The 14,195-nt window shown below is 40.0% G+C and overlaps 1 protein-coding gene across 2 annotated transcripts; it reads right to left on the bottom strand.

The window, feature by feature from the left end:
* Positions 1-727: 727 nt before the first annotated feature.
* Positions 728-14,148, bottom strand: LOC103463958 (tetratricopeptide repeat protein 39C). 2 transcript variants are annotated; one of them, XM_008407728.2, is made up of 14 exons: positions 13,522-14,148; positions 11,746-11,794; positions 10,011-10,139; positions 8,815-8,929; positions 7,301-7,655; positions 6,051-6,219; positions 5,705-5,798; positions 5,505-5,612; positions 4,151-4,260; positions 3,939-4,062; positions 3,029-3,126; positions 2,828-2,932; positions 2,699-2,737; positions 728-2,611 (listed from the first exon to the last, which is right to left on the bottom strand). In XM_008407728.2, exons 1-14 carry the CDS (start codon positions 13,683-13,685, stop codon positions 2,522-2,524), a joined length of 1,749 nt encoding a protein of 582 aa, XP_008405950.1. In that variant the 5' UTR covers positions 13,686-14,148; the 3' UTR covers positions 728-2,521. The 2 variants fall into 2 exon arrangements, with proteins under 2 accessions (XP_008405950.1, XP_017159974.1); XM_017304485.1 differs by lacking the exons at positions 11,746-11,794; positions 13,522-14,148 and adding an exon at positions 11,662-11,741.
* Between the last annotated feature and the right edge of the window lie 47 nt (positions 14,149-14,195).

Here is a 14,195-nt window from a genome sequence, read left to right as displayed (position 1 = left end):
TTCGCACCTTTCCAAGCTTGTCAGTTTGTGATGATGCTGTTTTTTTCTCACCCATTTTCTCCAACAAATTTCTGAGACTTTCACAGATTTAAGAGTAAGCTGGATTTAAGAGTTTAAGTTACATACAGGTAGATTTCATTTTTGAATGGTCAGTTTTTATTTTGGATATTTAAAATGTCTTCTAGTTCCAGTGCGGAGTGTCCTGTACAAAATTAAAGTTAATTTCTTGCATTATTGTACCATTATTAATATATTTGTTGAAAATGGTTTCAGAAGGACAATATTATCATTTATGGCAGACATTTCTGGGAACAATTTGTCATCCAGCAAAATCTGTTATCGTGACAGACCTATTCCTGGAATGACAGTCACCACATCTCCACATCTCGACAGCTTTCTGTGAGAAAAGCGCCCTCTAGTGGTGGATTGCAGACTCAAACCGGAAGGGATTTGCTTTTTAATAAGCTCACAATAAAACTATAATTTGTTATATTGTGATTACTTTTATACTCAGACCCCAAAATGGTGGGTCCCATTAACTTTAGTTTATCGTAAATTGATTTTTTAAAAATATATTTTCTAACATTACAGCATATTTTCAGTTCAGAATTAGGTGCACCTGTGTCACATAAAGGCCTTTAAAGCAACGTGAAAACTTTTCTATAGCATATCAATTCTTCTGATACAAGAACAGACACAAAACAGAAAGCAGAGACGATTGTTTGACTATATTGATGGAGAACTGTTTATTTTTCCAGTTTAGTGACATCTAACTTTTAGCCTCAGTTTCAACAATGACAGAGCGAAAATATTCTTATGACAGAGGTATCTGGTACAATGAGTAGATTACACTTTATTGACAGTTCACCTTAATGTTATTATTTTTTTTCAGAGAACAGACTGCTAGCACAGCAGCCTTCTCCATTTTTAATACACTTTACATCCATCACAGCCACGAGGGATGACAAGCCTTGTCTTAAGAGATCACGGTGATTTAAAAAAAAAAAAAAAAAAGAAATCTGTAAGTTCACAACTTTAAACATGAAGTGAAAAGTTCCAACTAAATGATATCTGTTATGAGTTAATATTGCTTGGACGACAAACCGGAGTGCTTGTTCATAAAATGTAATGCTCTGCACTGGAAAATTCTCATGTAAACGGTTTAGAAAGTTTGAGAAAATTACGCGTGGATGTTGTTTTGTCCAACGCAAGAGGCTTGAATGAGCCACTCAAACTCTAACAAAGCTGCAGCAACGTTACAAAAACAGCCTTTTCTTTTTTTTTTGCTATTATTAAACTGGTTTGGTATTGTGAAGTAAGTCAAAGGCTTCTACCACTAAAAGGATAATAAAATGCGTCTGTAGTAACACAGGATCAGGCTGACATTTAACAGCACCTTTCATTAGGCAGCTTTACAGTACTAAGGGTGTTAGGTAGGAGTAACTTTATGTATTTGCAGAAAAAAAAAAACATGCTGGACTTCAGTATATAAAGCCACCGTCACCCAGCCATGCTATGCATAGTGCACAGGTAGAGTGCTCAACGTTTTGTTAGATACACCGGAGAAGTGTGTTGATGTCATTTACAGGAAATGGAGGTCATGTGGTAACTTTGTTTTAGGGCAAGGACCAAGTCTGATAAAGTGGATCGCTCCATTTTAGGTCCGCCCCTCATTCCCTTTCTTCGCTCTCATCAATAGGGTTGTACCAATTGCAGCTTGTTGGCCGATCACCAATATTTAAAAAATCTGACCTGCCAGTTCTGATTTTTTTCATCTGAAAAGTTGCTAAATATCTCTGTCTACTTCATAAAATCCCCCCCAACAAAAAAAAAAAAAAAGAAAAAAATCACACTGGAAAAAGATAAAGCGTTTTTAACAAATCATTCTGTACTAAGTAATCTGTTTAATTAAGGTAGAAGCAGAATTTAAGTCCCTTATGCACGAGCTAATGAGTAGAACTGCTACTGGACAGCAAATACGTAACGGTGAGAGAAACACTTAAAAGGAACATCGAGGAGTGGATTGGATGAAACTCTGTATCAGATTAATCTCTGTGCATTCAGTCCAGAAACAAGCCTGGGAAGCGATAGACTGGCTAAGCAGAAAAACTGGAGGCGAAGGAGGAGGTAGCTAGCATAGCGTAGCTAACGTGCCCGGTAACAACTCCTTCTTTACACAGCTAGCTTGCGCTGGTTAGACGGTTTTATTATTTACATCACATTTCACAATATATCAGAGGCCTTTTCCCACCCTCTCACTCTGTGGTTGTCGGCGGACATAACCCAACTGCGCACCAACAAAACTTTAGATTTCACGTGAGCCAGAGCTACCCGCGTGCCATCACGAGCGCGACAGTCCGTCCGCCGCTTTACAAAATGCACAGAGATGGCACTTTATCATCAGACTTATTTTCTATCAGCGATAAACGTTTTTGCCAATTGTGTCTTCAGTTCGTTTGAAATGAAAAACACATGGAGTGCTATTGAGACTTTGTGCGAAGTTTCTCCTCTCGTGGAGGAGTCACTGCGGCACCACCTCCTTCATCGAGGCCAGCGCCGAGTGGATGCGGACGTGAAGCCGGTTTTCAAAGTCGTAGCCTGTGAAGTCCTCCTACGGAGAGACGGTGAAACAGGAAGTTATTCATTTTTGTTTTTTTGGTTTTTTTTACTTATTAGAAGTACTAATTTTGGCTTTTACCTTGGCCTGAAGTAGGAATGATCTCCCCTTTGCCACTGTCTGCATCCAACAATGGAAATAATACGGTCATGACACAATGTCCACACAGATGAAAGTTTTTTTTTAATGCTACATGCAAAAAGCACAGACCTCTGGTTTTGCGAGGAGTATGCATCCAAGCTCATAGACGGCGTATGGCTGGATGTAGGAGTTGATCTGTCGTCCGTACTCGTCCCTGATGGCTAGCTGGAACGACTGGATCACATGTGAAATGGAAAAAAAGGAAGCATAAGCACCATTTCCAGTTTAGATTAACTCCAAAATTATTCTCTGATCCGAGTAGAGTCCTACCTGAACAGCATCTCTGATGTTTCCTTGGCATTTCAGGATGGAACCGAGGAGGAGGTGTTTCAGGCCTCTGCATGAAGGCTCGTTTACGCTCTGCAGGACTGTAGTTAGAACACAGGAAATGATGGGACGTTTAAAAAAGACATCGCTGTGCATTTAGGCTTGTTGAAATATGCAATAAATCAATTAATTGCATGATAAATTAAAAGCTCAATAATTTATTTTTGTGTGATTCATCATTTTTCTCTTTTCTTTCTTTCCACCAAAAACTGGATGATAAAACTCTTCAGTCTGGTGTTTTGGTCTCAACCATCTTTTTTTTTTTTTTTTTGAAGGATAATTTTATTTGCAGACTTCAAAATTCATTTGATTTGCTGTTTCTGTTGTTCTGTTTATTTATTTTGGACATTTAAAATGTCTAAAATGCTCATTAGAATGTAAAGTTTATTGATTTTTGAAAATGATCTCAAAAAAACAATTTTATCGTTTATCGCGATAACTTCTGGGACAATTTGTCATCCAGCAGAGTTTGTAATCGTGACAGACCCACTGGCAGGATTCATATCTGTAGAACCTTTTTCACATTTTGTCACATTACAACCACAAACTCTATTTCATAAGTGTCAAACTCAGGGCGTGTGGGCCAAATCCAGGATGAAGTAACTATTTCTGAAAAAGGACTTCAAGATAACAGTTGTGTACGTAAATATTATTTTATCAGTCAAATGAAACAAATTTAGCTGTAATTTTGATTATTAAACAAAACAAAACAACAAAAAAACAGGCATTTTCTTTCTATTTCACAATGTTGCAGTGTTTTGCGTTTGTTTATCACATAAAATCCCCCCAAAACATGCATTGAAGTTTCTGGGTTCTGTAACTCTTCCTTCCTCCCTCTGAAGGTCGGACTGACCTTGATTCATTATCTGCAGTTTGGTTGAGGAGCAGTTCTGCAGGGCTTTCCACAGATAGAGAACCTCGATCACCCCGAGGATGCACAGCTGCCTGGTGGGCGAGACTTTTCTCAGCCTGTCCGCCTGCAGAGAGCCGTAAAAACAAGAAGTTAAACTCCTGCGACAAACCACCAATCGTTCTTTTAAAATAAGAATAGCACGTGTTGCTGACCCTTTTGACAGCAAACTGCTCTATCTGGTTGTTTTTCCTCTTGAACAGCTTCTGGACATCTTTGAAAACTCCGTTTGCTCCGTCCAGGTCCCCTGAAGCCCCCTGACACACTGAAAGGAAACGCAGTCGAACAGAAACAGTTCAAAAGGCCCAGTCTGCAAAGAGTCCAAATAAGGAGAGGTAAACTACGTAAAGAAAAAAAAATTTATCCCACTGGACGTTTGTTAAGTGGTGGTTTTCCGGTCTGTAGTGGCTGTTAATGTTCAGGTTTGTTTAAGTAACACGGGCCAATATTTAAGCTTAGTCATGAGGATTTTTATTTTGGTTTAATTGCATAAATGTTGCCAGCATCCATCTGTCACCCACAGACATATTTTGTGTGCACAGTTTGTGGAAAATGCAGCAAACAAATATAATATGCATCACCTTTTCCTGGCTACACAGATGTGCTACTGCAGGGCATCAAAACATGGAGCTGTGCTGCCGTACAGTGAGGCTGTGCTGGAATGATTTGGTAATCCTGCAGCTCAAAACTTGCACTGCTGGAGGATATTTCAAATCTGTTTAATTTTATTTGCATCTTCTCTTCTTTAAATGTTCCAAATATTTGACAAACATTAACTTCTGTATTGCATCTATGCCTTCTGGTCACCACGGTGACGGCACACATCTTCACATGCCAGCTTGCTTCAACTTTTCAAAATTGTTAAATATTGCCGCAAAAAACAGAACATAGCGGTTTAGCAGGTGCACAATTGCGCCTCTGATTTTTCTGATTTTGCTGCGCAATCCCATTTGTGTGTTGTTTGTAGCTCGGGTTTGCTCAAGATAACAAATAGAGATGCACCGATTAGATATTAATATCTGTATCGGTCCCAATATGAAAGAAAAAAAAATCTAGATTGAGCATGGGCAACCATGTGGCTGATATATAAGGGGAGATAATCAAAAAAGTATAAAATCAGTTTTAAGCTGTTTAATACCAGTTTTATTCTTGTGGTCATAAGCTTCCAAAATTAGATTCATTATTGTATCGTATTTTATTAATATTGTCTTAATGAGGATACTGTGTTTGAGTCACTCTTTTATTTATTTATTTTTTACTATTTTTATGGCTTTTAATATTTTAAAGTTTTGAGTACTTGTGAAGCTATTGGTGTATTTAGCTGTGCTGTCCTGGTCCAGAATTATTAAATCAATTAGTAATTCAGTACATTTACATCTGTGTTTAAAACAAGAAATGTTTTAAATCAGTTCAGCACCGTTTTTCTGTATCGGATCACCCGATACTAAATCTCTAATAACCTTTCGTAGATCAGGCCCATAATGTTTCGTTGGAGGCCATCAGTCTTACCTCCGGTCAGGTAGGCGTAGTAGCACTGCGACCAGCGGGACTCGTTCTTCAATCGCTCAAATGCTCTGAAGGCATCTTCAAAATTCAGCTCTATCATGCTGCACCAACCTGACACAACGTACAAGCGGACGCAGTCAAGACCGGGCCCTCGGTGGACCGCGCACCAGCGCTCACGGCAAACAGGATGAGAAAACACGTACCAATCTCATAGAGACACACATGCTGGATCTCTCTTTGGTCTGATGCAAGTTCTAATGCATCATGGAAACAGGCCAAAGCACTGTTGATATGGCACTGGGGACAGAGGAGAGAGAGAAAGAGAGCACACATACTGACAGGTAAACACTAATCGTATCAGACACGGACTGTTACGGGTGTGTCGGATGAAAGCTGGATCAAGAGACATCAGATCGGTGAGTTCACGAACCACGAATCATGCATCACTGACTGTAAGTGACATGCCACTTTTTGTTTCCTTCTGGTGAAACCTGATTGGTGTGCGTGGTTCCAGATGGTTACCACTCACTCCAGGTCTGCCGTACGTACCTCCAGTCTTTGAACTCGTCCCTTGAAGAACATGAAGAGGGAAGAGTTGGGATAAACCACAGACTTTCTCTGCAGGATGGCTTTGGCCTCCAGCAGCCCGGCGTGTGTGTCAGAACCCTCCAGGGCAAAGAAAGGCAGCACCACCGTGTGGTACCACAAGAGGGCCAACCTGAGCAACAGAACAGGACATTAGGATCAGATTATTCTGCTGATCCACTTCAACAATTATCAAACCTCTAAACAACCCAAATTATTGATACCTTGTAGATTTCTTCTGGTTTAGCTTTTTTTTTTTGTTAGAATTGCATGTTTAAAATAATCAAAATGCAGTTTTCAAATAATGTTACTTCCAAAGATGTCCAAGCCATCCTGATTTTAGATGGAAAATAGATCTGCTACCTTGTTTAATCATAATTCTACTGACTCAATAAGATTTTCTGTGCTAGTTTTCACTTAGTGAAGGTCTTAGCGCTGTCAATCAACTACATGTACTCTTTGCAAAATGCGCTAAAGATGGAGAAACGGCTTACTGTTACAGGAAAAAGGTTTATACGCCGTCATTGGCAAAATACTGAATGATTAACAACGCTAAGACCCTCCTCCTGACTCTGATTGGCTGTTTCTAGTTAGCACTGGGAGAACTGGGAGAAGGTACAGAAGCTCCATTTTTTTCCCAGCTTACCTGTCTCGCACCATACTGTCATAACATAGTGGGAAAAACCCCCCAGATTTTTGGTTGTCCTAGTCAAAGTTTGGACTTAAATCTGACTAAAATCACATTAAAGCTGAATTACTTAAAAATTATTATGCTTTCATTTTTTCACATCAAATTTTTTTGTAATTTAGAAGAGATGTGCACTTTGAATTTTTTTTAGATACGTGGATGTTTAAATGTAACATGTATGGTGGCTTTGTGGTGTGTGTGTATGTGAGGGTGAAATTGAGGAGGCTCGAAGGGGGTTGTGGGGGGGGAGTGGCGTTTGCCCAGGGCAGCATTCATGTAAGTACAGCCCCTGGAGTTGTGAACCACACAACCAAACAAGTAACCAAAGGAGCGGCACGCTACTACAAAGATGATAGAAATCCTCATTTTTTATCCACTGTTTCTTTAAAACAACTATTCAGGGCAACAAATGCCCTAAACATGTACAGTTGAGGTAACTAACTTAAAAATATTAACATTTCTCTGTTTACAAATTGTTTTAAACAACATACATCTCTTCTGCAGGTACAGACTGGAGTCGACTCACGTAGCCAGTGGTGCCTTCATGTCCTTACTCTCGCTCGCGTACATGAGGGAGGACAGGCCCTGGAGACGGTCGCCAGGGAAGCCCAGCAGGTTGATGATCTTGAGCAGGTGTGGCGGCACCATGGAGATGCACAGGTGGAAGAGGCCGTAGCCGAAGCTGACGGAGCCCTTGAGCCGGTCCAGGGCCTCAGCAGTCACACCGTTCTCCACGTTGTGGTTGGCGTTGTCGGCTGAAAGCGACTCCTGGCTGCCAGAGGCCCCCTGCTGGCAGCTCTCCTGCAGCTGACTGATGTCACTATGGCATTTGTTGTACATTTTCCATGCCTTACGGAGAATCCAGCCTCCTTTAATATAAGCTGTTGGTGAATGACAAGGATGCGCAATGATCATTAGCACTGAAAAGAAGGCTCAAAAAAGCTGGGTTTGTTGCCTCCACCCCGTCATAGACCAGTACATATTGCTTTATAGATCCAATGAGGAAGTCAGTGAGTTTTGGAATCTTTTTAAAATGGTCTAGAGAAATTGTTCTTTTAGCTTTTTATGGTCAAAATACTGGGAATCCGCTTTTTTAAATTACGATACAGATATCGGAGGTTTAGCATCGTTTAGCATACTGATACTGATACAGAAAAACAGCTGAAATGACTTCAAACGTTTCTTTTTTTAAACAGACATAAATATACTGAATTACAAATTTATTTGACATCTCTGCAACAGTACAGCACAGTTAAATACACCAATAGCTTCACAAGTTTGGTCAAACATGTTAAAAGTAACTTTAATTTGTCCAGTCAGTGCAATTAGGAGGAGAAAAACCAATATAGAATAAATAATATTCTATAATAAACTAACAGAAACAATAGAATGGCTACCTTAGTGAAACATGTAAAAAAAGAACTGCAGCAAACCTCCTTTCTGATGGTTCAGAAAGTGCAATTAGAAATTCTAAATATAATGTAAAAAAATAAATTAATTAAGTATAACGTAACTCAGAGCACAAAACATAAAATTAGACTGAATAGATGTGCCCTTATGGATCAGGTATATTATCACCAATTCACAATCTAGAATGTTTTTTTTAATATCAGGACCAATACAGATATCAATATGCGATCGCTGCATCTCTACAAAGTACCTCTGCATTTGGTGTCCTTAAAAATACTGAAGAAACAAGACAAGCAAAGAGAAATAATGCAACTGAAAACATACTAGTTTTTGACTATTTGGGGTTACTGATATGCAATTACGTTGTAAATTGGTTTAAATAAAAATATATATTTAAAGAAAAAGTATGTTCTGTCATTTGTAAAAGTCAAACTGATCCCTCAGAAATACTTTTTGATGTATGTTTCTACGTCTGAATGAATGCTAACATTAGATTTACCAGATTTCAATACCAAAATCAAACTCCTTTTTAATAATTAACTACTAAATAAAGCTTGAAGTAACATGAATCGGTGTGGATTAGTCAACACTTTTCAAAGTCTGCGCTTCCTCTGAGTTAGGTTTGGTTACCTGAGAGTTCCTGTTTGACGAATGACAGAACCGCTAGATACACTTGGCAGTCGGCAACAATGATCTGTCTCTGTAGGCGGTCCACCACAGCCACGCCTGACATTTGGGAGTCCATCTGTAACCCACAGAGACAAGCCCACGCGTTCAGTAAGCAGCGTCCACTTGAGATGATGCCCATGAATGCTTTCTGAATAACCCTAAGGAGGCCAGGCGGCCCTGCGGCTACTCGTCCAGTTTGAGATTGAATTTCAGGGAAGTACTAATTGAATTGGTTTGCTGGTTCGGCATGATCTCACTTGCAGTCTGGATGATTACACCTACTGCTGAGGATGTTAACATTGTTATCTAAAATCTGTTCCTGGTGAAATGTTAGAAGGTATAAGAAATATTAGAACCCAACTGAACATCCAAATTGGTTTTATTCTTTTCTCCTGGCATCATTTCTGCTTTACCAGAGGTTCTATTAAAGGAAATGTGCTGCTGGTGATGTACTGGACTGACACGCCTCTTGTTAAAGAGGAAGTATTATGCAAAATAAACTCCTTTGAGCTTTACGCCATGTTACAATGTTATTCTCTCATCAAAAACACACCTGAAGTGTTGAATTGATTTTTCATGAAGGTTTCAGAAATCCTTTAGTCTCCCATGGCAACCATTCCGCTGTGCAAAACACCTCAGGGGACATAGCTCCGCCTTTGAGGACAAAGCTCCCCCTCGAAGCTGCAGTTTCTAAGCTTTTGAGCTTCCCCATGACCCTCCCTACTCAGCTCCTTCAGACTAGCCATGAGCAATTAGCAAACACCTGGTGGAACTGTGCATCTGCTGAGCTCATTATAGGAGCTGCTTCTCAGTGCAATGCTGGTAAAAATGTTGTTAAAGGGTTAACCCTTTAACCCAGAGGAGCCATGTTGTGATAACTTCCTGAAGGTGGAGTTTCAGAAAGAGCAGGAGTTTTTAAAGCAACAGAGGCCCAATTTCAAGCCATTAAAATACAAAGTCAAATTTCTTTTAAGTCATATTTGACACAACTGGCATCTTTATAACAATTGCAGGTAACAATTGTTATAAACTTGATTATGCTACAAAATGGCAATATGTGCCTGGAAAACACATAAGACTGCCCCTTTAACAGTTAGATACTCAGCAACCTAGTTCAGTCTCAAGTTTATCCTTTACTAGTTTCTCCCGGTACTTACACTCTTCTTGATCTTGTTTCGGATCGTCTCTAACACTCCAGCGCTGTCGCTCTCGCACAGTTTCTCAGTTGTCTTCAGATCATCACAGGCCATCTGCATCTTCTCCTCCTCGAATGTCATCATGGCGTTCTGCAGCGAAGCACAAAAAAAGTCCACCAATTGGTTAGGCTATGTACATTCACAAGCCCTCATGGCGTTGTGAAGCAGAATGTTAAATGGACTGAACTTAAACGATGCTTTTCAACCTTCAAATGTGCAAAGAACTTTCAAATTACAGCTTCAAACAGCTACAAAATACACATTGTTCACCATAAGAGTTAATTGCAATCTATGCCAACATACAATTACATCACTATGTCAATGTTTTGTTCTGTTCCTCTGATGAGATTCATGCTTGATCTAGCATGCTAACTGCGAAGGAGTCTTATGTAATGGAGTAACAAAAGGCTGATTCAGCATAACCCTAAGTGGGGCAGAACGGTGACATCTGCACAGCTGTGTGGGGAAGGAACAAAGGACAAAACGTGTCCTTAGCTGCAACGCAGACAAATGGGCATCACTTTAAAGCCAGCCACACAACACAGAAATGACAAAATACAAACATTGCATGAATATACTATAATCTATGCCCAGCAATGAATAGCATGCAGGGTTTTGTGTAGGGCTGCTCAGAAAGTGCACTAAATAGTAAGGACTGAAAATAATAATTTTTCACAATTACAACCTGAGCTTATGGGAACAAAAATATGTTGTTTTCCACATTCTGCTACATATATGTGAGTTTTACATGAAAAATGTAGTAATTTTTTTTTATTCATCCTATTACATGGTTTACATATGCCATTTCAATATCATACACTTCCAGTGAAGAATAAAAGACTGTTTCAAAATCAACCTATATTGTCATTTAAAATGTTTTGTAAAGTAAAGTTCAACACAATTACAAAAATGTCTGTAAAATAACCTTGACGAAGACGTGAACTTAAAATTCACTCACATTTTTGTTAACAGGGACTAAAATCCTATGATTGTGTTCTATTCTGATTCTTGAAATATGTTTCTAGCCATACTCAATGATAAACATTCAGTTTATCATCATCAGTGCAGACAGAGCGTCTGTGTGGCGTCGCATGAGATTAAGAACTGTTACGATTGGATCATTGCTGTGACGTTAGAGTAGCACTTATCTTTAAAGTCTCAGGATATTTTGACATGCCCAAAAGATCTCATGGCAAACTGGGTTCGCTGGTGATTAAATTATTATCAGGAGGCGAAGTTTAAATAATTTAATTTAGAAATAGTTAGTTAAGCATTGCCTTCCCAACACAGCCAGGTGCATTCATCAACCAGCGAAAGGAGATTACATCATCTCTGCCTTCATTTTATGTTAGGGCCAACATGAGAGGATATGAAAGTGTGAGTTTGAATGTGAGTGTGAGCATCACACCACATTATGAATCATCTCCCTCATTCAGCCCTGACAGACCCAGGCTTTCAGTGATCTACTCTCCTTGCTGCAGCCAGGCATTTCTTCAGCTGAGGATGCGTCCATTATGCTAATGGACAGGCAGGAAACAAAGGAAGATACCAGTGGTGACAACATGAGGCCTGCCTTTTGACAGACTACATTATCTCAGGTCTCGCATCTAACATTAATTCTGAGGTCTTCTCCTCCAATACTCGTCACTGCCTCCATCTCTCTGCCGTAGCGGTGCCTTCCTGCTGCGCCTCTCACCAGAAAACTGACGAAGCTCGCTCCGAAGCTCATCAAAGGGCTGTGCGTCCTAAAAGAGACGTAGAAATGAGGAAAAAAAAGAAAGACACAGAAACAATGGATTACAAAATGTGGCAGAAAATATAAACTCAATTACAACAAAATATTTTTTTGTGTATTTTGTGAGGTTTGTTTTCTGCTAGAAGACATAAAACAAGGAGAAAAATACACAAAAACTGCTGCAGACTTCGACTTCATGATGGCTCAATGCGTACGCCAAACAAGCCGTCATGACCGATGCTCCAAAGCAAGCTTCAATATGAAAGATTATGAAATAAAAATCCAGTTCATATTTATTTACCAACATGCAAATACGCTAATTAAAACTGATAGAATAACACTTTGTCCAAAACTTCCTGTCTGGCATAAAAAATAAATAAATAAATAAAATCTACAGATAGTAAAATGTAAAACAAAGAAAATATTTTTTTCAGGTGGATAAAGGGCATATTTTTGTTGGCTTATCTTAAACTAAAACTTACAATGTTGGTCAGCTGTTGTCAGTAACGTCAGCAAGACTTTTAAGTTAATGTCCAGCAGAAGTCACAGTAGCTAGCTAGCATATTTCCAAGACTTTGTTTGATTATTTCTAATCAATAATCAATATGAGCTAAATCCTAGCCATGATTTAGCTCAAATTTTGGATCTGAAAAGTTTCTATTCAGTACACAGTGATATATTTAAGGTCTAATTAGTCCAAGTATTAAAAAACTGAACCTTAATAGAAATAATCAAATAAAGCCTAAGTATCGAGCTAGCTAGCTGACGGCTAGCTCGATAGCTAGATACCATTTTCTCCTATGTTCCAGTATTTGGGTACTTTTCATTGTGATTTAGCTCATATTTGGGTTCTGATTTTTTTAAATTCAGTATAGATTTATCTAGTTAAGGTCTGGTTAGTCCAAGTATTAAAAAAACTGAACCACATATGAAATGATCAAATAAAGCCCAGCTACCTCAACAAAATACCACAATGGCCATTTAATTCAGGAGTGGTGAGTTAGAATCAGAATTTTTATCTGCATTTCATTGAGCGGATGTGCAATAACATAACGAATCCCCCAGGCCAATGCACCCTGGGTGATCAACCATACCCCATTATTAAAGCCCAGGGCCGTCCCAAGGTCGTATGGGACTGTAAGCAGAATCTTGATTTGGGGGCTCCTCTTCCTGTTGCAGACATTGCGATCAGGGAGTGAGTTCTAAAACAGATTTGATGGCGTCTGAGAGAAGCAGCCAGGTTTAAATGGCTGAAAAGATTAATAGCAATCTCAGGTTATTTGCTTAGATGTGTTTGTGTCCAGGACCCATAAAGATTTACCTTGTAGCATCAGATTGTAACCATGTTAACACAACAATCAAACAATGGAGATTATTCTTCACATTTTTACAAAGTAAACTTGGCGATTCCTTTAAATTATTTTTTTTACATGAATCAATTCTGAAACTGTCACATCAAGCTTAATAATATTCTAGATCTCAATAAACAAATAGAAAACTTTTATGACTATGTCAAAATTCAAGCAGTTATGGGAGTCCCCTGATGACGAGAAGCTGCTCAGGTCTCTTATGCCTTAGGCCAGCTAATGTCTAATAACGACAGACTTAAAGGAACACACCCACATTTTGTTTCATTTCAAGTGATCATGTTTTCTACAGGACACCTTGTTCTCTACCACCCAAACCCGTCCCCGTCCCCCTCATCCCACCTGTTGGTGCAGGAATGAAAGGTTTTACCTGTATCTTTTGAAAAGCTCGTCGCTCTCTTTGAATCCGTTGTTGAGCAGCATGTTGATGCCCTGCAGAGCCATCTCAGCATCATCTATGTGCTCTGCCTTCTCCTCCACCTTCTGCTGCTGCTGTTGCTGCTGCTGCTGGGACTGCTCGGGACCCGCCATCATTTATGCTACAGCGCAGCGGATGCTGGACTGGACGAGCGCAATGGAAATAAACAATATAAACAAAAACAAAAATCCAACCTCTCCCAGACAAACTCGCATCGGTTTCTGTCCGCTGATGTAAAGGGACGACCTTAAACAGGGACACGCATCTGGTCGGATGCTTTAAAAGAAAAAAAAAGAAAAAATCCGCTGCGCTGCTTCCGCAGAATCCAGGAGACTGCGCCCCTCGGAAGGCCTCCGATGCCCGGCCTGAAATCAAACGAGCTCCGGTCGGCCCGACGCTTCCAGCAGCTGCTGCCCGCTCAGAGGGAACGCTCTCCGCCGCTCGTCACCGCATCCGTCCGGAGAGCCATCCGCGCAGCTTTGCTCCAGCTAATCCGGTCCGCCCGCCAGCATCTGAGGCTTTACATAACAAGGATGCTGCGAGGCTTCGCCACAGCCAGAACCCACGCAGCTGAACGCACTGCTCCCCAAACGGGCTGGCGTCACAACGCACGGCGGCTCGCCGGG

Source organism: Poecilia reticulata, linkage group LG4, assembly GCF_000633615.1.
Source record: "Poecilia reticulata strain Guanapo linkage group LG4, Guppy_female_1.0+MT, whole genome shotgun sequence".
In the NCBI taxonomy this organism is placed as follows: domain Eukaryota; kingdom Metazoa; phylum Chordata; class Actinopteri; order Cyprinodontiformes; family Poeciliidae; genus Poecilia; species Poecilia reticulata.
The sequence above is the reverse complement of the archived record's forward strand: the minus strand, read 5'-3'. Positions and strand labels throughout refer to the sequence as shown.

Excerpts from the sequence above, each read along its gene's own strand:
- LOC103463958 (XM_008407728.2), bottom strand. The coding sequence starts at position 13,685 with ATGATGGCGGGTCCCGAGCAGTCCCAGCAGCAGCAGCAACAGCAGCAG. Across the intron at positions 11,795-13,521 it reads GAGCTTTTCAAAAGATACAG|GACGCACAGCCCTTTGATGA; the intron begins GTAAAACCTTTC and ends CGTCTCTTTTAG. Across the intron at positions 10,140-11,745 it reads CGAGCTTCGTCAGTTTTCTG|AACGCCATGATGACATTCGA; the intron begins GTGAGAGGCGCA and ends GCTTCGCTGCAG.